The sequence below is a fragment of the Pangasianodon hypophthalmus genome, chromosome 11 (assembly GCF_027358585.1).
Source record: "Pangasianodon hypophthalmus isolate fPanHyp1 chromosome 11, fPanHyp1.pri, whole genome shotgun sequence".
Classification (NCBI taxonomy): domain Eukaryota; kingdom Metazoa; phylum Chordata; class Actinopteri; order Siluriformes; family Pangasiidae; genus Pangasianodon; species Pangasianodon hypophthalmus.
The window spans coordinates 21,124,231-21,148,215 of NC_069720.1; the positions used below are offsets into that span (position 1 = coordinate 21,124,231).

Below are 23,985 nucleotides of genomic sequence, written 5' to 3' on the forward strand. Positions count from 1 at the left end.
GGAGGGAGCTCGGGACCACCAGGTCGCCTAAGGAGGGGTGAACCGGCCCAGGTCGGGAACGGAGCAGGTCAAAGCCCCCGTGCCGATCAGTAGTGGGATCGCGCCTGTGAATAGACACTGCAGTGCAGCCTGAGCAATACAGCGGGACTCAGTCTTTTACACTCACCCCTCAAGCAGCAGCTTCAACACACACAGCAGCACCACAGCATACTGTCCTCTCACAACGCACTGCTTCACTCACTGCTCCTAAATGCACCAGTGTTACACTCAACAGCACACCTACACCTCAACCTCATCAACACGCTTTACCTTCACTCACCATAAACATCACCCCACAATCACCCCCAAACATCTCATCTCTCGCCTTTTATCGCCTTTTTACCCTTTTTATGTGGCTTATGGCAGTGTTGAAAGGGATCTGACTACCAGCTCTACACTGCCTCCTATTGGAGAAAGCTTGAAATTACAGCTTTATATTCCTAAACAGAAAGTCACGGCCAGCAGGAGGCGCTGTTTGAACAGCACTTGGCTCTTAAAAACACATACAGAAAACAAATATAATGGAATTACATTTATTCTGAAGTATCTCTATGATTATTAAGCAGTAATGTTGCGTGTTTGTGCAGCTTTCACAGTATTGATTCACACTTGCTTGTGTTGAAAAACTACAGGAAAGCAGATTATCATACTTTACATTACAATATATTATATTATACTATATTACATTATATTATAGTATATTTATTTGTTTATTCTTAATTCTTAATCATCTGTAATTAGGCTCATAAGCTATTCATGCATGTTACATTTTTTTATGACTGAAAACATCAGTGAGTCAGAAATGGTTGTTAGAGATGGAGGGTGAGATTATGGAACTTGTTTCTCCGCTCATAGTTTCATCCAGAATTTGTGCTGCTTGTTTTAACAACAGTTCCTGTGGCCCTGAGTAGACGAGGAGCCCAATGGGACGCCTCAGAACAAAAAAAATTATGGAGAATCTTTTGTCCTGAGGGCAAAAGTTTATCCTGGTGACTTTGGGCCATATTTTGATAGTGTAAACCATCTTGTCAGAAAAAGCTGCCAGTATAAAACTATATGTAGGATATTTTATTAGGCTCTGTTATGATCAAAAAAGCCTTCGGCATTGAAATATGTGAAGAAGCATCAGTTTTTCCGTGTGTGCAAATGTGAAGTGCGTATGTCTTGGTAGGAAATGCAGCAGCTCATATGCACAGAGACACTTAGTAGGACATCTTGGTAGGAAATGCAGCAGTGTCCACCTGCAGTTTTGTTTTTTGTTGCTTGATAATAGGACTGTAGTGATTTCCTTAAGATTTTGGATACTCAGGATTTATTAGTTATCCATAGATAAATATTTTCATATCTGCATTGTTGTCTATATGCCACACTGGAGCTCTTTATGGGTGCTCAAGTGAGAAAATGTCAAGTGAGAGACTTGAGGATTAGAACTTCTTCTTTTTTTTTTTTTTTTTAGAAATCATGTAGTGTATGCCTATGATATGCTTACACTCTATGGCCATAAGTATGTGGACACCTGACCGTCACACCTATATGTGGCTCTTCCCCAAACTGTTTCCACAAAGTTGGAAACACACAATTGTATAGAATGTGTTTGTATGCTGTAGCTTTACAGTTTCTCTTCACTGGAACTAAGAGGCTCAAACCTGTTCCAGCATGACAATGTCCCTGTGTACAAAGGCAGATCCATGAAGACACAGTTTTGCCAAGGTTGGAGTGGACGAACTCTGGTCATTCATGATTATTAAAATCAAAATGAATCTAGAATAATGAAAAACAAGCAGAGCAGTTTATGATCACTTTATGTAATATTTATTGTGCTAAAGCCAAAAAAATGTAACATGCTTTGAACATTCTATCGTTCTATCTTGCGTATATATTTTTTCATTTCAAAACGAAAAATGAATGACCATAATGAACATGTACATCGACCAAAAAACACATTCAACCACAGTTCATGCTTTCAGGATCATTTTTAAATTATTATTTATTGCAATAATACAAAAATATATAACATACCAAAATTGATTATACAAAGTCACCATTAACACTTTAACACATCATTGAAAAAAAAAGAGAAATAAAGAATAAATTAAAACAAAGACAAAACAGAAAAAGGAAAGGAGAGAGGGGACAGACAGAATTGCATAAAAATATCAAATAATATTGTTTGGCTTCAGTTTCTCAGAATGTCTATACAGACCTATAATTATTATTATATTTACATTTATGAATAAAATATTTTGCTATAATACTAATAAAATTAATGACATAATATTGATTTTTCTTGCTGTTGTCATATGTAGTAAAGCCAAACAGTACATTAGCTAGACAAAGACTAAAATCTGACTCAGTGTGGTCTAAAATAAAACTACTGAGATCTTTGCAGAATGTGTGTGTGTGTGTGTGTGTGTGTGGAGTCAAGAGCCAATGAGTGTACAACAGTATATACTTAATTTTGTATTTATTATTTACAGCATATGCTCTACATCAGGGTTGTCCAGTCTTATCCAGAAAGGGCTGGTGTGGGTTTAGGTCTTCATTCCAACCAAGCAATCATCTTCATCTGACATGCTTTCATTTTTTAAGTTAAAAGTTATATTTCTGAAAAGTATTGTTTGCCGTGTTCGCTGATGATGTTGGTAACTCTACTGTAGTAACAGTTTCAAACTAGGACGTGGAATTTTACACCTGATTTAAGCAATATCGCACGAGCAAGAGTGCAGTTATTCTGAATAAATATGGCTGTGATCTGGCCATATATTCAGTATAACCACGATAGCGAGTGTGATATTGCTTTTATACAGCAGTTCTATAAACAAGAATTTAATAGTGAGTAAGTGACATTTCACACACAATATGGGCAAATGTTCTGTTTATTTTTGCTCCGCTGGTGGAAGTAGATCCCAAAGAAGCTACACTCACTTTATAGCATGTCAACTAGCTAGCTCACATCGATTTGTACATTCCTGTTGGTGCTTTCAGTGAAATTGGCTTCCCTTCTTCCTTTTCATTCATCTTCATCTGACATGCTTTCATTTTTTAAGTTAAAAGTTATGTTTCTGAAAAGTATTGTTTGCTGTGTTCGCTGATGATGTTGCTAACTCTACTGTAGTAAAGGTTTCAAACTAGGACGTGGAATTTTTCATGGTGAACACAGACAAGTGGAGTGATACACACAGTGAAACATCCCAGTGTGGTTATAGGAAATATAGGCACTCTTAGAACTCCACGCAACCAATCAGATTAGTGGACCAGAACTAACTGTTGTGTAATGTCTACTGAAAGCCAAGAACAACTAGTTAAACAGGTGGCATTAGATGTGGCTTCTGCTCTATATGTTCTCCCTTATGCTCTACACATTTTCTCAGCTGCTGTTTTATGTTTTTGCCAATTTTTCCATAACATATTCCCATCACTTCCTGACCTTTTGGACACCCTGCACAATAAAAAGCAATAATCTCTCTCTATAGCCACTATACAAAAACATATGTAACACATGTAAACAAACTGAAAGCAATACACTTGGATATTGTGCAAATGTGCAAGGAAGTGTAAGAAAGAATTATTATTTTAGAAGATATTTCCCTAATCTTATTAGTAAGCAGGTGCTTCTATGGTAAGGGTAAAGTCCATGTCTTGTGTATTTGCAAACTAGATTGAAGACACTACACAGCACTAGCACGCGCTCGGGTTAGTTTCCGCTACGTGATTACGTCACGTCACGGCGAGAGCGCGCACGTACGCACTGGCCGCTATTTCGGTTGATTTGAAGTGAGAGGGGAAGACGACGGGAGGCAGTTAGCAGCAAATCCAGCTAGTTTATGTTGCTGTTTCTGAGCCGTCAGGTTTCTCTCTCGCTCTCAGTCGTACGACAGGTCATAGCAGGAGCTCGTATTGTGCACTCGAAGCCTGTTTCTTTGTCTGTCAGAGCAAGTGCTCGGTGTAGTCCGCTTTCTGCTGTCGCTCCCAGCCCAACTCGAGTCAGCATGCCTGAGAGGAGGCCCTTCGTGCGGCTGCCTACTGACGTTTACCCCGTTAACTATGCGCTGTGTCTCAAACCCGACCTGATTGACTTCACCTTCGAGGGCAAGCTGGAAGCCGAGGTGGAGGTAGGCTTGCTTTTAATGCACTGAGCACGGAAACCCTGTCCAGAGAGTCCCGAGACGCTCAGGGCTGGTGAAGGTCCACAGTTAGTGCTCTCCTGCTGCTAAAGCTAACTAGCCTGAACAGAGCTAGTCATTTAGCAGGGAGCCTTAGCTGTCCTGCTAGCCTGTTTGCCTTGAGCGAATGAGCGTGGTGAGGTTAAAGGAGATCTCTGGTGAGCCACGAGAGTTAGCTGGTTAGTGAAGCGTGTGTGTGTGTGTGTGTGTGTGTGTGTGTGAGAACGCAGTTTCAACACGTTAGCTCATCTAGGTCTTCAGTTACATTTCAGTGGAAGGCTTATGTTAGTCCTCTAGCTCCTATCAGCAGACTAACCTGCTCACTGTGTCTGTTTTCTGCCAAACAAGCCCAAACTGGCTTTCCTTCAGAACAAAAACAAATCTCTCAGTAATGTCATTGTCTACATATTTGACTTGTTTGTTGGGTGTCTTATTTGTTTGCTTGCTAACTCTCAAATCTCTTCTAGCTAGTAAGTGACAGTGCAAATCCGAGAGAGTGAAGCTGAACATGTCCAGTGGACTCACTTTACTTTACACACAAGGGTTTGTTTTGCACTAGTGATCATGATCAGTGTGCCTGGATGAAGCACATGTCCTCTATATTGTCAGATTTGTTCACTTTTTCCCTCAGATTATTCTTGTATCAACACTCCGAATACACTCTTACTAACAAGGTTTCTAAAAGCCAGCCTTTCTAGCCTTCTCAGTGGGTTTTTTCTTGGAATGTGTCTCTTCTAAAAATGTTGTTTCGCAGCTTTTTGTACCTGTCAGTTAGTGATAAGGACACTGATGTGACAGTAAATCTTGAGGAAGAAAAAAAAAAACTTATTTCAAAATGAAAATATGATGACATACTGAATCAAATCATGGCTTTTACGCCATTTCATAAGGACTTTAAGCAACAAAATGAACAACCATTCATGGAGTTAATCAGATTTTTTTTTTGCTCTGAGACAGCAGTCCTAAAGATTTTAAAATCCATCCACAAATGCTTATTTATAGCTTCTGTAGTTTGTTAGGATCAGATTCTGATCTGATTCATTGTTAAGCCCAAGTTATGAAGCAACTGATATTAAAACACACACGAGTGTTTAGTGTAATCACGTGCGACTCTTATAACACACTGTGGTTCTGTCTTAGTTCCACACTCCTTTTTTTTTTTTTTTTTTTTTGCTGTTTTGTTGTGCTTTCTATTTTTACTCCGTACTGACAGCTGCGTGATTGTGTGATAGCAGAATGTTTTGAGCAAGTAAGCAAAGCTCATTAGTGAGGCATTGATCTGTGGAGTATGGATTTCTGGGTCTTTATTTAGCAAAAGATGGTTTGTCGCATTTCAGCATTTTTTTTTTTTTTAGGCCACCACAATGGCGCGCATCGAGCTGCTTTGCGTCTCAACCCCATTGTGAAATTTCCCCTGCTGGGCTCAGTGTGGCCTCTGTGCTGTGAGATTAACTCCATTTCCATAACACCACAAACCGTGACCATTCAGAGCGCCTGAGTACGCTGCTCGTTCTCCGTCACACGTACAGGTTTCTTACTGCGTCCAGGTCACATCCAGGCATGACAAGCCTAATTTGCTCTACCTCATTTGTCTCACCTCATTACAGTCCAATCTGGTCATTTTTCATGCATGTAAAAAAAAAAAATAATAATAAACTCTGTCTCGTGTGATAAATTGCCATCAGAGGCTGAAAAATAGAATCCGTCCACATTTAGGTAGGTTATGTAGGATATATCGATTGTTTCTCTCCCTAAGTACAAAAGTCTTTCAGGCCTGAGGGATGAATATCTCAGATTTCATGCCAGTATTTTTGCATTACAGAGGCTTGTGAAGAAATGAGCTGCAAAGAGTTGGCATTGTGTTGGCAGACTAACTAGCTTTAAATTTGTGTTTATTACAATAGCACCACAATTATCTATCCAGCTCCGTCACCAAGATCTTTAGCTCTCCTCAGCTAGGATGGAGAAGTTATGCAAAGTTATGAGTTGGTTCAGATCTGAGACCGAGCTCTAGGTTGTTTTAGCTTAAAACAACAAGACACAATCAGGTATAAAACAAATATTGATTGTCTTTTTTTGTTGCTTTGCAGTATAGAGTCAACATTCGTCAGGTTCAAATAATTTATTTTAAACTTAAATTCTTAGCAGGCTGCATGAGATCAGTTCTGAAAGATATCCTACGTTCAGTATAGTTGTGAGGGCCAGTTGTACCAGAATAAAAGTGTTAAATTATTCAACAAATACATTAATGAATCAAAGCATTTCCAGGTAAGGCAACAGTCCTATGTGTATATAAGCAGATAAATATAAAATAATAAAAATGTGCAGAAATAAAGAATTGAATATGTTTAAATACGGTTACATTTCTAAACTTGTCCGATCCTTACAAAATTTTTGCATTTGCTCTGTCTTTAATTTTTGGATTCTCTATTTGTTTTTCTTTTTCTCTTTTATTTTTATCTATATATCTATTTCCGTATTTCTGTCAATCACTTGTCCCGGTGTCGTCTTGTTCCACCTGAATGATCGATGATAGGCTCTGTAGATCAGGTGTACATGCCTTGCTCTAACACCAGTTGCTTTGAATGCTTTAAGACTCTGATGGCTGCAAAAAGGCAACAGATGGCAGGGAATCTGAGACCCTTGGCTGAAACTGCCGCTCTGGATGAATGGCTCTTCAGTACGGAGACTCTGGCTGACAGTTTGGTCCAGAGCCATATTTTCATTAATGATAGATTTTAGAAGGAACAGATTTTAAGTGTTATTGCTATAGGTTGATGATTGTATTGAGATTGTGTTGGGATGTTTGGGTTGCGGTAGACTTAATGAAAAAGAAGTAAGCCACTAACTGAGTAAAGCTTTCTTAGGACACTTTGACACGTTTTTTACTCTGTTTTGGTTTGTTTCATATTTGGTTTGGTTTTACACTGCATGTAGTTAAACAAACCAAAAAGGGGTGTGTACTTGTAACGAAAACGCACTAGTAAAAAATAGTCAGAAATATAGTGACTACAAAATCACAAATCACCAGAACACGGAGAACTCGGAGTCGGCGCAAAATACAATAAGAGAGAATTATATCCATTAAAAATTGTGGAAGGAAAACCGTGCTTCCGAGTGGCACAACAGAAAAGCATTCACCTGTCCTCCGAAGATCGCGAGTTGCCGGAATCCTGGAGACGCCACAGCCGTCTGTGGTCGGAAGTCCAAGAGAACAAACTGGACCGTACTCTCTGAGTGGGAGGGGCATACTCTCTGTCCCCTGTCAATCACAGTGGCACTAAACAAACACGGGTGTCTGTGAGCTCATGCATGCGGAAGAGGGCGGATAGCGCTTTCCTCCGAGTATGTTACGCCATCCCATGTTTGAAAAGATGCAGCTGGTTGGCTTCACGTGTCTCAGAGGAAGCATGTGAGAGACCTCGCACTCCCTGGTTGGTCGACAGGGGAGAGCTGACTGGTGGGCGGGCGAGTGATTGGTGTTGGGGGATGAATATGAAAAACAGAAATTAATTAAAAGCAAAATACAGTAAGTGAAGGAAACATTGAATGAATGAATGAACAAATAAATGAGAAATATTTAAATCCAGACAGCAATGAAGAGAATAGTACCTAAAAAAAAAATAATGCATCATTTTTTCCTGATTAAGAAAGTAATGATTTATTTTTTGTTTGTTGTTGTTGTTGTTTTGCAGCTCTGGGCCTGCATATAATCCTGCACATTTGTAAACCGACAAATGCAGACGAAACAAATGCAACCTATTTGACGTCTGTTTTTAATCCTTCCTACCAGCCAAAGAATGGCTTTTTTTTTGTGTGTGTGTGTGTGTGTTTTGTTTTTGTTTTTGTTTTATCCAAGAATGTTATTTTAAGTGATTTTTGGAAGTGAGACCAGAGAGAGCTGATCGGTTTAGCTAATCGTTCTTCCCATTATGATATCGATTACGGCTGCTGGTTATGTTTGGTTTAGTGAATTGCGTTTTCCTGAGTAAATATGTTGAGTTGGCTTTATGGCATAGCCTTCAGGTGTGTGTAGACAGAACAGATGTCAGCAGTATGCCACGTGATTTTGGCAGAAGTAATGCATTCCCTTCATTCTGGTGAAATACAGTGCGTACTGAATAGCGCAGCCATGGCCTGTGGGGAATTTGTTTTCAGTGACTGAAGTCTGGTTGCATTAGTTATGCATGTACTATGTTTAACTGTTGTTTTTCTTTTTTTAAATTTTTTTTTATTTGCAGGTTACACAAGGGACAAATCAAATTGTGATGAACTGTGCAGATATAGACATAATCACTGCATCGTTTGCACCAGAAGGAGGGGAAGGTAAGTGTGGAATTTTTATTACAGCTGCTGCAGTCCCAGTGTGTGTGCATGACCTTGTTGAGAGGTTTCTTTATATGTTAGGGGTGTAACGATTCACAGATTCGAGTGAGTGCAGTGCTCTCAGTATTTACAGTGCTGCTGTGCGCTGCTTCAAAACAGCTTGCGACAGGAAAAAAGAAAAATCAAACCGGAATTGATATAAGTATGAGTAGAATCCGGTGTTATTTAGAAATTATTATTTAGAAATATAATTTAAAATAAAACCATAATCAGATTTTTATATATTTCGTTAGTAAATATTATATATTTATTTTGTGTCTTGAGGGTGTGATTCAATCTCAAGTTGAGAAAGGAGATCCAGTGGAGAGCGAGAAAAAGAGGGTGTGATCTGAGCGAGAGAGAGAGGGAGCGATCCGAGCAAGAGAGAGAGAGAGAGAGAGAGAGAGAGGGAGCGATCCGAGCGAGCGAGAGAGAGGGAGAGAGAGAGGGAGCGATGCGAGCGAGAGAGAGAGAGAGAGAGAGAGAGAGAGAGGGAGTGATCCGAGCGAGAGAGAGAGAGGGAGCGATGCGAGCGAGAGAGAGAGAGAAAGAGAGAGAGGGAGCGATCCGAGCGAGAGAGAGAGAGGGAGCGATCCGAGCGAGCGAGAGAGAGGGAGAGAGAGAGGGAGCGATCCGAGCGAGAGAGAAATAGAGAGAGAGAGAGAGGGAGCGATCCGAGCGAGAGAGTAAGAGAGAGAGAGAGAGGGAGCGATCCGAGCGAGAGAGTAAGAGAGAGAGAGAGAGGGAGCGATCCGAGCGAGAGAGTAAGAGAGAGAGAGAGAGGGAGCGATCCGAGCGAGAGAGAAAGAGAGAGAGGGAGCGATCCGAGCGAGAGAGAAAGAGAGAGAGGGAGCGATCCGAGCGAGAGAGAAAGAGAGAGAGAGAGAGGGAGCGATCCGAGCGAGAGAGAAAGCGAGAGAGAGAGAGGGAGCGATCCGAGCGAGAGAGAAAGCGAGAGAGAGAGAGGGAGCGATCCGAGCGAGAGAGAAAGCGAGAGAGAGAGAGGGAGCGATCCGAGCGAGAGAGAAAGCGAGAGAGAGAGAGGGAGCGATCCGAGCGAGAGAGAAAGCGAGAGAGAGAGAGGGAGCGATCCGAGCGAGAGAGAAAGCGAGAGAGAGAGAGGGAGCGATCCGAGCGAGAGAGAAAGCGAGAGAGAGAGAGGGAGCGATCCGAGCGAGAGAGAAAGCGAGAGAGAGGGAGGGAGCGATCCGAGCGAGAGAGAGAGAGAGAGGGGGGGGGGGGGGGGGAGCGATCCGAGCGAGAGAGAGAGAGAGAGGGGGGAGCGATGTGAGTGAGTGAGTGAGTGAGTGAGTGAGTGAGTGAGTGAGTGAGTGAGTGAGTGAGTGAGTGAGTGAGCAATCCAAGAATGATCAATCCAATCAAGTGAGAGCCGAGCGAGCAAGAGAGAGAGCGCTGATCGATCCGAGAGAGAGAGAGAAAAAGAGCGAGAGCAATCTGAGAGAGAGATAATCGATCTGATCGAGAGAGAGTGTGGCTGGTGATGGAGTAACTGTTTATTGTGGTTCTAACAGTGAGAACAGGAACTAACTTGTCTCTCAGACGATTCACAACATTACATCTAACTATACACTGGTGTTATTTGCGTATAACCGCAGGGCCTGTCGTGTGTTATTCCTTACCTAATACACTGCATACTGTGATGCACGTCATATCATCTTAGAAGTATGGAGGACAGTTCTGTGCAGCGGTGGAGAAATCACAACCCCAAGTGCACGGGACTAGCAGATTTCATGTCTGGTCTTTTATTCAGTATGCAGTCTCAACAGCCAGAGAAGGAAAATAAACCCTACTGTTCAGTGACTACTGCAGAACAAAATGCTTCGTGCCGTTTGTATGTTTAAACATCGTGAAATCCACGGTGGTACAACACTTCTGAATCCCACTGCTTGCCACACGACACACATCCTTCGAGGATCTGGTTGACAGCAGAGCAGTTTTAACTAGACGGATTTAATTAAGTAATGTGCATTTGCACGGAATTAATGTGCATTTTCAGATGGAGATACTAGCCAGACTCAGATAATCACTTTGTCTAACGATGTTCCACAGCTCATGTCCAAAACGTTCATCAACATTATGTGCTATATTAAAAACATTATTAGGAGAGGATAACGATTATTGCGACACAGGTGTCCCGTCCCTGCGAATTCATCTGCTTCATTTGTTCATTTTCCCTTAGCTAATATTTATTTGACTAGAAAATTAAGCTTCCGGGCAACAAAAGCGTGGGAATGGGCAGCACTACAGCTTCCACTTGTCTGGAGGGTTAGTCATTGGATTTGTCCAGTCCACTAATAAACTTCTATTATTTATTAAAATAATAATTATTTATTATTACTTTTCTAGATTTTTTTTTTCCTTGTTGTATTTCGTAATTCTTTTATTTCTGTATATACTCATTTATTTATTCATGTTTTTCGGTATTTGTTTATTTTTGCTTTTTAATTTTTCAAATGTATCGCTTCATGTAGTAGTATTATTATTTTTATTTGTTTATTTATTTATTTATTTAAAATTAATTTATTTTGGAGCTAGTGACAGCTTCTTGATTAGCGTACAAGCAAACAAGCAAATACAAAGATAAAATGAGAAAAATTTATAAAAAGAGGGACAAAATAATTAATAAATAGCAATAAAAGTAAATAGGTATATAATCAAAGAAATAAATAACTGAGGAATAGACAAGACAAATAAAACTAAAATAAAATATATATATCTAATTATATTTTTTGTGGTTGCATTTATTTGTTGATATAATTACTTTTTTTTTTTTATTAATTTTAATATTTTGCTAGATCTAGTCCTCTATCATGTTGTAAAGTTAGAGTAAAGTTAGAGTTTATAGACAAACACTGCTCTGTGTTCAGCCACAGCCTCGAGCTTCACACTTCACACTTCTGTGTGGTTAAGATGTACTTTTCCATGCCATTTCCTATCTCTGTAATAGTATATGACTAATGTTTTTGTTTCCTCGTGTTCATTTAGAAATCAGCGCTACAGGATTTAACTATCAGAATGAGGATGAGAAAGTCACTTTGTCTTTCCCCAGTGCTCTTCAGAAAGGTAAACACCACAGCACTCCTCTGTGAATCAGGCTCTGTTATAGTCATGTTAACAGTCACTATGTAATCGGTTGCTATAGTCGTTCTGTTCTTTCAACAGCCGAAAAGACGGCTAATCAGCTTTCTGTCAAACGTTATTGTTATTCCATTGTATTATCTCACAATTAAATTGTTCCCATGTCTTAGTCTTTGTATGGTCTAACTCTTTGAAAAACCGACCAGAACTGTACTTCAGTTATGGTTTGATTCGGGATCATGTGACTTTGAATGTTTGCTGCACGTTTTTAGGGTCTGGTGTGTTGAAGATTGACTTCGTTGGAGAGTTGAATGACAAAATGAAAGGTTTCTACAGAAGTAAATATACGACTCCGTCAGGAGAAATCCGCTATGCAGCTGTCACTCAGTTTGAGGTAACTCGACACGCAGCACGCGTCTTCATTTCCGTCATTCCTGCTCTGCATTTCTGTGAGTTTTATCCCAACATGTATATCCTGGGCTTGTTTTTCTTACTTGCAGCTGGGCACATTCTGCTGTACACATGATCAAGTAACATAGATATTATAGGACTGTTTTATAGGTAATGAGTAACTACGTCTCCATTGAACAAACAAGGAAGAGTGGTTTAGGTTTAAAGGCAATGAGGAAAGAAAGGTAGAAGGAAGGTATTAATGCTCCTGTTCGCACTCAATACAATGTGTGTGTCTGTCTGTAGTGTAAGCTTTTGTTTCATTTCAGGTTTTGTTTATGGTTGTCACTTTCCGTTCACATAAATGTTCCAGCCCGAACACGTGTGAACCATTGTCAATCCCCCCTCCCTCTCTCTCTCTCTCTCTCTCTCTCTCTCTCTCCCTCTTTCTCAGGCCACGGATGCTCGCCGAGCTTTCCCTTGCTGGGACGAGCCAGCTATCAAAGCCACCTTTGACATCATCCTTATTGTCCCCAAGGACCGAGTAGCCTTGTCGAACATGGTATGTGTTATGTTTCACCCCGCCCCTCTGGAAACACACTGCCCCTAGCATTGTGTGTGTATTTAATGTAACAGATGCTCAGTTGTGTTCTTTCTCCCCATGCAGGTCAGCTCTCAATCTGTAGCACTGAGGAAAAGTCTTCTTAAAGCAAGATCCTAATTATTTTGATCCTAGGTATAGGTCTGGTGCTGGAAGAACGTATCTGAGATGGTGTTAGATTTTAGCATGCAGGATGTCGCTTAAAATCTTAGTTAGTTGGAAACTCCTCTTTTGAAGGCTGCTTAACATGATGCATTCATATTTATTTCATTTAAAACAAAGTCTTTTGTAAAGAAAAAAAAGATTAAAGTGGGTTATATATGAGCTCAGCTTATTTACAGAAATTATCCTCAGCAGTTTGAACCAGTCACGCCTGCTGCGTACGTTTACTGATACTTTCAGCTGCTGAACCTACCTTTTAACATAGACAGCTAGCTATCTTAGCTAAGAATAATGATGAACAAAATGGTGCATTTACACAGGTTGTGTCCTTTGTTAAAAACATGGCTGAATATGACTACGAATCACGACGTGTATATTTAAAATCCACCCATTTCTAATTGTAAACAAATGGGAGCTTGTTCAGTAAAATAGTAAACTGCTAGTTAGGACAAGGGGGCATTTCCAAAGTACATATTTACATATATTAATAGATTCGTCTGTTTTAATTTGGGTAAATGTGTAGAGATGTCCTGGGCTATTTTCCTACTTCATTGGACATTATATAAATATGTTAAATGATTTTTTTTTTACACTGCATAAATGATTTTAAGATTTAATGGCTAAAATGATAGACCACTTTCATACATTGTGTAATCCAGTTCTGTGTTGTGCAAGGATGGTAGCGTAATGGCAGTGCAGCTCTGGTTTCACTCCTGATTTTCAGAGAGCATGCTAATTACAGCAGTTAATGGAGGGAAGATGCAGGCAGGCATAGCTGGGAGCTAAAAGCTTCCGTTTCCTCGAACCTATTAAGCTATTTTGGAACACGTTCTTACACTGTGTGTAGAGGAAAAATTTTTTATTTTTATTTATTTATTTTTTATAAAAACTCTCACTTTGGCCTCACACACTATTGTCATAACTGTGATCTTGCGCTGCAGAACGTCATCGATCGGAAGCCGTACCCGGAGGATGACAGTCTTGTGGAAGTGAAGTTTGCCACTACGCCCATCATGTCCACGTACCTGGTGGCGTTCGTCATCGGCGAGTATGATTTTGTGGAGAGCCAGTCGTCTGATGGCGTGACGGTCCGTGTGTACACGCCAGTGGGGAAAGCGGAGCAGGGGAAGTTTGCACTGGAGGTCAAACAGCCTTTTCTGTCTCCTTCTGCTTTTCCTTTATGTGTGATTAAGAAGAGTAGCATTTCAGTGGTCCTGACACACCAATTCACAAAGACTTGAATTATATGTAGAATTTAATTAATGTGACCCAAAAACTGTTTCCTGCCGACCTGCTCGGTTTGTTGCCCCAGGATTGTTAAGCATTAGCAGTGTGTTTTTTTTTTTTACTATTTGATTAACTCTAAAACTTGTGTCTTTCCCCTCTTTTTAGGTGGCTACTAAGACCTTACCTTTCTACAAAGACTATTTTAATGTTCCTTATCCTTTGCCTAAAATTGATCTAATAGCAATTGCTGATTTTGCTGCAGGTATGTAGTTGTTTCTTTCCTGTGTTTATTATACAGTGTTTCCACATTTATGCGGTACATGATTTTTTTTTTTTTTTTTATTCTGTCCATTTAGGTGCCATGGAAAATTGGGGCCTTGTTACTTACAGGTACAATGAATGCATATGAATATAGCGAGTTCATAAACAATGTATCCCCTTGTATGTGCATGCAAAAAAAAAAAAAAACTCTTGACTTCCTGCTCTGAATTTTCACTGTAAGTCCTTTTTGAATATAGATTTGATCTTTGGATAAAGTTCCCCAGACAGAAAACCTGCAGTGCGTATTTTGTGTTTTAGGGAGACTGCTCTACTGATTGACCCAAAGAATTCGTGTGCGTCCTCGCGTCAGTGGGTGGCCCTGGTGGTAGGGCATGAGCTGGCACACCAGTGGTTTGGGAATTTGGTTACTATGGTGAGTGTGTGAACTCAGTAACCGTGGTGACCTCATAAGAGCTTTGTTACTGTCTGCTCAGAACCAAGCTGAGAACAGTTTTGTGTTATTAAAGTAGCTGTTCTGTAGGTTTATGAATATTTGTTTTAATCCCATTTCTCTTTCAGAAATAATGAAAAATGAAAACATTTTAATTTCTCGGGTTTTGTTATAATTTTTTTTATGTGTATATAATGTGTGCTGGAAGTGCCACAGTGACATATGAAGATTAATGTTTAAACTTTGTATTGCAATTATAATTTGCATTGGGAAAGTCAATCCAAAGAACGTGCAACTACAAGTAAAAAAAAATAAATAGCCTGGACACATAATCTGCTGATATACTTATTGTTTCCTTTGTCCTTAGTGTGAGCTTACTGTAGTAATTTTGCACAGACTGTAAGCATCATCTGACAGCGTGTCGACGTGCGTTAGCTTGTAGGTGGGCATGGTTTCCATTTACTGATAGAGGCTTATTCTGCAGGAATGGTGGACCCATCTGTGGCTTAATGAGGGCTTTGCGTCATGGATCGAGTACCTCTGTGTGGATCACTGTTTCCCTGAGTATGACATCTGGACGCAGTTTGTATCTGCTGACTACACGAGGGCTCTGGATCTGGATGCTCTTGATAACAGTCACCCAATTGAGGTTGTATTTTCCATGTTTCAGCACCCTATTGTTTAATAACCATAACTTTACCTTCGTTCTTGTTTAGACACAAGACCACACAGCGAATCTGTCTGAATTTGACTCTGACTGTAGCGTAATTTCACCTGTGGCTTTATCACAATATTATGAAAACACAGTGTCTTGGTCGATGGTCATAGATGTCTAAATTACAGCTTGCTTTTTTTAATGATTACAATTTGTTCCAGCTTCTAATATTGTTTCATAATTCACAAGAATAACTGTTAATTAAATCATGATGGGTTATAATGAGTAATTGTTGTAATTATGTTGTAAAAGCAGCTTTTAATTTGCCTGTTCATGGTGACTAGTGTTTAGGGATTGAATTTATGAGTGTATAGTACAGTGATGCCAGAGCTTACTAATTTAGAAACACATATTTCTAATGTATACATTTGTAAAACAGTTGCTGTTGATTAAATAAAGATACTGTAAGCAGCGGACAAAAAAAAAACATTTGAAAAGGCATTGTACTTTCTTGCACAGGGAAGGGGGGAATGAAATTGTAAAGTTAATAGTGACTCTGATTTAAATATGAATTCTATAATCGATGATATATTTTGTTTACTTAGTAGCAAGTCTTGTTGAATATTGAAGTCCTGTTTATTTGTAGCTTTGCAGTGGTGTGGCCTACTTCTGTCTACACAGAGGCAGATCGGTTACCACATTACCACACTGAGGCCTGGATTTAGCCCAATGAAATATGAGTTTGTGTTTTATTGTGTGTTTGTGTGTCCTAAATGGCAGGTTAATGTAGGACATCCTTCAGAAGTGGATGAAATCTTTGATGCCATATCCTACAGCAAAGGTGCTTCTGTTATTCGCATGCTGCACAATTACATAGGAGATGAGGTAGGAAAATAACCCATGCATGGGAACTATTCACTCTTTCACAACTTAGATGAACAGTGCAAAAGTTTGACCTATTTATTGCTTAGCCATTAATGGGAAAGATGTTGACTAGTGGCCCTTTGTGCTTCTGATTAACATTTTTCTTTTTTTGCTTCTAGGATTTTAGAAAGGGAATGAACACTTATCTTTTGAAGTTTCAACACAAAAATGCATCCACAGGTATATTGTTTTTTTTGTGCGCACGTCTGTGTGCGTTTTTTATAATAATTTGTAAGACTAAAGATTTTTATAACCCTTGCATTGATTAGTGATCAGGCTAACATTGCTAGCCAATTACAGACCAACATGTCATCTTTTAAGAGGCATGTCATAATTGAGAACTCAAAAATTATGAATGTAATGTGTGTAGAATTATGTAAAAGTAACGTGGACGTGCATAAGCAAAGACAGAAGTAGGTGCGTGTTGCAGAACGCTTTTATGAAAGGTTTATTGCTGCAGCAAGTATGTTTTATTAGGATTTGTAGAAGTTGCAGACATAAATCCAAAGTTTCTGCTACCACCCTCTTACTCCTGGTCTTGTTCTTCCCCCTTACTGTTTCACTGTTTTAAGGGAAATATCCCAGAACTTTTTTCAGCCTAATCTTTTTTTATGCAGCTGTAATGTGCCAGTCGGTGATTATCATGGAAAATAATTTGAAAACATGGAAAATAACTTTAATCCCTGTACTGAGGAAAGAGCAGAAAAAACATTGAATTCAAACTCCTCTTATAATGCAGGCCCAAGGGCAGCTGTTGGAGCAGTTATTAAATATATTTATGTGGAATGCTTTAATGAATTTTTGAGCCGAACATGTTAGTAAATTAGGTCTTAAATCTGTAAAATTAATCTTTTCAGTAATTACTGGTTTTTTTTTTTTTACTGAGGAAAGAAGATTTGTCCTTATGTATTTCCACCACCGTCAGTTTTAGACATTCGCTCGTATCTGTCTCATCAATTGTTACAGTTGTTATAGTTGTAGTTGTAATTAATCGTAATTTTAAACTTATATGGACAGAATTTAGCAACAGCTTTGAGACCTCAGTCATGAGAGTGTGTCGAGTTAGCAGGGTTTCTGTTCCTTTCGCAGTACAGGGAAATTTACTGTCAGGGTAATTGCCTGTAGGCCTATTGTGGAAAGATACTGGGTTACAAAAACACTGGAGTATTCCTTTAAATAGTTTGTACCTACACCACATAACTATTCCTCTTATTTTTTCTTTTGCTTATTCCCTCATTCTGTCTCTCTTTCAGAGGACCTGTGGGACTGTCTAGAGCAGGCTAGTGGGAAGCCCATTGCTGCGGTGATGAGCTCTTGGACCAAACAGATGGGATTCCCCATTATTGTAGTGGACCAGGAGCAGGTACAGTCACTGCCCTAATACTGAATGAGCAAGAGGGGAAAATGTTTGCCAGTGGTTTTTTTTTTTTTTTTTTTTTTTTTTTTTTTTAATGAGAGTAATAAACATGTTACTTTTTACGTAGTAACATTACATATTACGTAAACATATTTACATATTCCTGGTTTGCAGAATTAGTCAAATAATAATGCAGATTGTCTTTTTTTATTATTATTATTATTATTATTTTAGCAAGGAGACGATCGGGTGCTGAAGATATCTCAGAAGAAGTTCTGTGCTAGTGGACCACATAATGGTAAAACTTTTTTCAGTTAATATAGTATTGTAATGTTAGTAGGATCTGTAATGTTAAATCTGTTATTTTTTGGGTTTGATTCTTTCTGTCGTAATTAAATGTACGTTCTTTTTCAAGTGTCAGCCTGCATATTTTCACTGGGACTGTAAAAGCTCTGTGTTGGAAATGTAGTTGCTGTTCTGTGTTGAATGAAAGGAAGGAAAATAAGTTCCCAGGCCTGAGGCATGGATGCTTGCTTTCCGTTCTCATTGTTTGTCTATATTATGTATGTGTGCTAGGTGAGGACTGCCCCAGCTGGATGGTCCCAATTAGCATCTGCACCAGTGAGGACCCCAGCTGCTCCAAGATAAAGGTTCTGCTGGATCAGCCTGAACTCACAGTCACCATCCCTAACCTGGGACCAGAAAAGTGGGTCAAGGTCAGATCTCTTTCTCCCTGTATGTGTGCTGATGGTGTGACCATTTACATCGCTAAGGGTTCATGAAAGTTTTTAGCCTGGAGTCGTTGCATTGTTTGGTCAACTAGAGAATAGCACATGTGTGAAACATGTTCGTTCCTCTCGTTGTAGCTTAATCCAGGCACAGTAGGCTTCTACAGGGTCCAGTACAGCTCGGCCATGCTGGAGAGTTTGCTGCCAGGAATCCGAGATCTTACACTGCTCCCCGTAGATCGCCTGGGCCTGCAGAATGACCTTTTCTCCCTGGTAAGAACACACACGCTTACACAAGTACACACAACGCATTATTGATTACCATAACATATCCATTAGCACTTATTTGTCTGTGAGTTTGATAGTAATTGGCCTGACCCATGATTGTATCAAATCCAATATTTATTGATAAAATAATATAAAATCACTTATGAATGCCATTTGTAGCAGGACATCATCTCTTTTTTTTCTCTGTTAGTCTCGTGCAGGTATGATCAGCACGGTGGAGGTGCTAAAAGTGATGGAGGCGTTTGTGAATGAGCCGAACTACACAGTGTGGAGTGACCTGAGCTGTAACCTGGGTGTGCTCTCCTCTCTGCTCTCCCACACCGACTACCATGAGGAGATCCAGGAGTTCATCCGAGACCTCTTTACCCCCATCGGCCTAAAGCTGGGCTGGGACAGCAAACCTGGCGAGGGTGAGTGTCAGGGACGGGGAAAAAAAAGCTGCTTTTTCTCGTAGTTTCATATATATAGATATTTATTTCCTGTTTATTTTGTCGTGTAATGGTCCAGGCCATTTGGATGCTCTGCTACGAGGGCTTGTGTTGGGAAAGCTGGGGAAAGCAGGACACAAGGCCACGCTGGAGGAGGCTCGCAGGAGATTTAAAGACCATGTGGAAGGCAAGCAGATCCTCTCTGCAGACCTCAGGAGTCCAGTAAGACCTGTACAACTAAACACATTTAGACCATTTTCTTTTAGACTGCAGCTTTTTCAGACTTCATCCGTTAAGGAAACGTCAAAGGATCTATTTGTGTGGTTTTCCCTTCAAATGAAGAATAGAAGAGTGGAAGTTATTCCTATATCTATCTATATTGCTCTGATTTCCCTGAAGAAGTATTGTACAGGCAATTTTTGTTTTATTCCAGGTTTATCTAACAGTTTTAAAACATGGCGATAGCTCAACGCTGGACACTATGCTGAAGGTAATAAAACATGGTGCTTGTTTGTAAGTTGTACTGAGTACTATTTACCATTGCAGATTATTTGAAAATTTATAAATAAATAAAAAAAGCAACTTGACAGATTAGAGATTATGTAGTAAGAACGTCCTGTGCTTAATTTCCTCTGTCCAGCTCCATAAACAGGCTGACATGCAGGAGGAAAAGAATCGCATAGAGAGAGTTCTGGGAGCAATCTCGTCTCCAGACCTCATCCAGAGAGTGTTGACTTTCTCCCTTTCGGTATGTTGGAGCACTTAATATCACACAGATTTGCGCAGGTTTACTGGGATGGATTAAAAAAAAAAAAAAAAACGAGCAGTTTGCAGTGGCCATTTATTTTTATAAGAAACAATAGTAAAGAATCCAAGTACCTTTTTTAATGTAGATTTTGCATATAAAATTGAATGGAGGAACCAAATATTGTTTAGAAAAAAGGATAAATATTGCACAAAGGATATACATTATATTATAATGTAGTGAGTGTGTTCCCGATTGTCCTGATGGCCTAGCAGTATTAGAGACAGTGTAAGAGAGGCTATGATTACCAGACTGACTTAAAGGCGTGTTCCAGTAGAATGAGAAAATTAATTGTCTCTACCCACACTCTTGTTGTCTCAAATTAAGTTACATTTTATTCTGAAGACCTCAAAAACAAAATTCCGTGTCTGAGTGGTAGTTGCTGTAGAATTACGTATATTTTCACAAATATGTTAGGGAAATCTTGGCCACTAAGCTAACATTAATGGAGCACTGTGTTTTACAACTGTGAAAAATAGTATTCATGAAGTCAACACTATACTCTCACTTATAAAAACTCTAATATAAATTCTTTGTTTAGCACTAATACTGACATACCTGAAGCATACCTGAAGCATTCTTGTGCTGTGGATTTATTTTAGTGCTGATTCTGTTGTGTGTGTAGGATGATGTTCGTCCGCAGGACACCGTGTCTGTGATTGGCGGCGTGGCCGGGAGCAGCAAGCATGGCCGCAAAGCAGCTTGGAAATTTGTCAGAGATAACTGGGAGGAGCTTCATAACCGCTACCAGGGCGGATTCCTCATATCTCGACTCATTAAGGTGAGCCTGTATACATAGGACATATGCGTAGTACATATTAAACTGAAGTTGAGTTTGATTAATCAGTGGTCAGGTTTTAAAGTTTTATCTTTATATGAAAATTCTTGCTAAATTCAAGTTCAACCATATTTTGTTGTCTTTTCCTGTTGAATATGGAATAGTTTGTCAGCTTTTTCAGCAATTTAATCAAGTGCTAGTAATAAAAAAGATCATCAAATGAGGAAAAAAATTCTCTTTTTTTTTTTTTTTTGTACATCTCTCTTCTCCAGCTCACTGTTGATGGATTTGCAATTGACAAAATGGCTGCAGAAGTAAAGGTAAGCCATATCACTCAGGTGAAGTTAAAGAGATGTTAATAGAGTTGTATTTGTATGATGAAATTTCATTCTTCTCAGTCATTACATGGCTGTAAATTATGCTGGTTAACTGATTTATTGTGTAACACTAATCCTCCTCTCTGCTTGTGTGTTTGTGTGTATTCTCAGAGTTTCTTCGAGACCCACCACGCGCCAGCGGCCGAGCGCACCGTGCAGCAGTGCTGCGAGAACATTCTCCTGAACGCGGCCTGGCTCAAGCGAGATGCCGATGACATCCATCAGTACCTGCTGCAGCGCAAAGCACCTCCAGTGTGACCCCTGAACTCTGACCCCAGCCTCTCCTGACCTGCTTACTCACTCACTCAGATTTCCCAGCAAATCATCGCTGCCTCCGCCAGTCCGCCCCGCAGAGAGCGAGAGCATCCAGAAATTAAACAGGCTTTGTTTTTTCTATATTATGTGATGACGATTAAAGCGCTGTAGTTACATCTTGCGAATTATCCAAGAGAAATCGAAATCAAGACAGACGTGTGATGACGAATGTTGTACCCTGTTCTGCCTGCTGGAAACAATGCACATGCAAAGATGTAAGAAAATCGCAGATGTGATTTTCTTTTCTTTTTTTTCTTTTTTTTTCTTTTCTTTTTTTCTTTTTTTTTTTCTGTTTAAGATGGTAACGCATGCATTTGATTTTTACAATTAGCACTTATTCACTCAGACAGTACTCTGCCAGACATTTCACTATGGACCTCAACATGCATTTACACAGTAGTATGATAACTGTGAATTGATTTCGCTCTTCCGCCTATCTCTTTAAAAAGAGGCATGCTTGCAACGTTTGATATCAGTGCTTTGATATCAATGGTTTATTTCAGTGTTTATTTTTAGACATGTATGTTTTCTGTGCAAACAGTATTGTACTTCCTCTGCCGTCTCATCCATTACAATGGCTGTAGCCCCAGTTTTATGTAGAATTACCTTGAGACGTGGCTTGGCAGAATGGGGTTAAAGGTCATGGTGTGCTTGTAAAAAGGACTTTTGACAGCAACGGCACTGATCCACAGTGCTTAAAAGGTTCGAACAGACCGAACAGCGTAAGCATGGTACTGTATGTATATTGTATAATGCAAGCGTTCTTGCTGAGACCTACAACTAATCTGATTTGTGACATACATGATATTTCCTTCTTCGTCTGTATGTAAGAATCCCTTTTCCACAACACACTTCCTCTCGAGTAACTACAGAATAAGAAAATAAACAGCAGAAAAACCCATTTTAGACACCCCTGTATCTGGGAAAGATATTTTATAAAGTGTATATTCAACAGCTCTTTTAACATTGTGAGAATCACACCTGAAGTAGAATGAACATCCTTGGGCTTTTTCAATATATTAACTCTAGTTCAATTCATGGCCCACTTTCAAGTTTAAAGTAATGATCATTTACTCCGTTATTGTGCTCTGAGGCCTTAAATCAGTGTAAATGGTTCTCAAATATAATTATCTACCTACACCAGAGTGGTAATTTTATTAAAATGGGCATGCAGATGTCAATCAGACACACATAGGCTTGTTGAGCATCTATATTGATTAAGAATATATCTGATGTGGCTCTTAATTTTGCAGGAGATGAAAATATCTGACTCCTTAAAACATTTGTTGTGCTTTTGTTTAAGGATACAATTGGTGTTAATTAAAAATGAAATGAAAAGAAAAAATAGTCTGAAGGAGAAAGTTTGTGTGTGAATGTGCCTGTTTTAAAAGGTTTTCTTTAAATAACGGTTCATTGATGCAGTTAATCTGTCACTATTAATTGCTTATACAGAAAAAAAAATTGAAGATGCCAAATTTAGAAGTAAGTGGTCAGTCTATATTCATTCTTAATTTGATCTCAAAGCTTTCTTTGTGTACCAGTGTTAAGGTTCACATGTGGATTTTGTTACTTTTAAGCAACTGGGCGAGTAATATATCCCAACCACTATTTTAAATGCTACTGTAAAAGCCAGTACAAGGTCAGAGGGTGAGGTTTGTTTTTTATTTCCACATGAAATTATTTGTGGTTATAGAGTTGAGCCTGCATGGTTGAGTGTACAGTAAACATTGACTCTGTGTGAGTTGTGGGTCTGGCTGAAGAAGCTCTACTAATTATAATTTTAAGCTTGTTGGGGAGGAAAACTTACATTCGAACATGTATGTGCTTTACGTCTAACACTTCTCTCTGCAGAAGGTCTTACTGTGCACGTTTAGTGTGTACTGCCCGTGTTAACTTTCCAGCTAACTGGCCAAATGTTCCATCCCACTATAAACTGCATGACGCCACTATCTGTGACTCAATCCCAGATCGCTCCCTGTTGGAATACCTACGGCAGAGAATCCATTATTTCATACCCTAGGTAGTGCACTTAAATAGGGAGTGGGGAGTAATTAGGGACTGAGCCATTGTCTGACTGTGTTTCCATATTAGCAGTAAACAGTTCTGCCCTTCCAGGAGCCGCCAAATTTAATCACCCGAAGGCATGTTTTATTTTCCCCAATGCACTATTGTGTTGTAGTAAAGAAGGGAGTGGTTGGAGCGCTGCTTCGGTGATTCCTGCTGTTACAAGTTACAACAGCGGTATGCAATCTCTTACACAATCTAGGAGTTAGACAGCGTGAAGAGTTGTCTCAATGGAAAAGAACCTGGTTATGTATGAGCAAGCAGACCTCAAGAGTTCTTGTCTAATTTGGGTCACTCTCAGAGACCTGTTTGCTAACAGTACTATTCCTATTATTGGACTTTTATTTGGTCACATCTGAAGATTCTTGTACAGCGATCGTAAACAGGGTTGAAACTCACCTTAGATCCCCAGTTTGTAGCCTGATACTACTACTGCTACTTCTATTACATTACTATTACTATTATATTACTGCTACAACTGCTATTACTATTACCACCACTACTGCTC

The 23,985-nt window shown here is 39.5% G+C and overlaps 1 protein-coding gene across 1 annotated transcript; it reads left to right on the top strand.

Annotated features, from left to right (window-relative positions):
* The first annotated feature begins 3,778 nt into the window (after positions 1 to 3,778).
* On the top strand, positions 3,779 to 22,758 carry npepps (aminopeptidase puromycin sensitive). The gene is made up of 23 exons (XM_034308716.2): positions 3,779 to 4,151; positions 8,444 to 8,528; positions 11,574 to 11,651; positions 11,939 to 12,060; positions 12,511 to 12,618; positions 13,761 to 13,961; positions 14,212 to 14,308; positions 14,403 to 14,436; positions 14,626 to 14,740; positions 15,243 to 15,407; positions 16,194 to 16,298; positions 16,457 to 16,517; positions 17,591 to 17,700; positions 17,929 to 17,992; positions 18,271 to 18,410; positions 18,561 to 18,695; positions 18,901 to 19,120; positions 19,218 to 19,360; positions 19,572 to 19,628; positions 19,779 to 19,886; positions 20,569 to 20,724; positions 20,994 to 21,041; positions 21,210 to 22,758. Exons 1-23 carry the CDS (start codon positions 3,864 to 3,866, stop codon positions 21,354 to 21,356), a joined length of 2,787 nt encoding a protein of 928 aa, XP_034164607.2. The 5' UTR covers positions 3,779 to 3,863; the 3' UTR covers positions 21,357 to 22,758.
* The last annotated feature ends 1,227 nt before the right edge of the window (positions 22,759 to 23,985 follow it).

Coding starts and splice junctions, on each gene's coding strand:
- npepps (XM_034308716.2), top strand. CDS start 3,864: ATGTTGCTGTTTCTGAGCCGTCAGGTTTCTCTCTCGCTCTCAGTCGTA. Junction 19,629..19,778: donor CGCTGGACACTATGCTGAAG/GTAATAAAACAT, acceptor TCCTCTGTCCAG/CTCCATAAACAGGCTGACAT. Junction 19,887..20,568: donor TGTTGACTTTCTCCCTTTCG/GTATGTTGGAGC, acceptor TTGTGTGTGTAG/GATGATGTTCGTCCGCAGGA.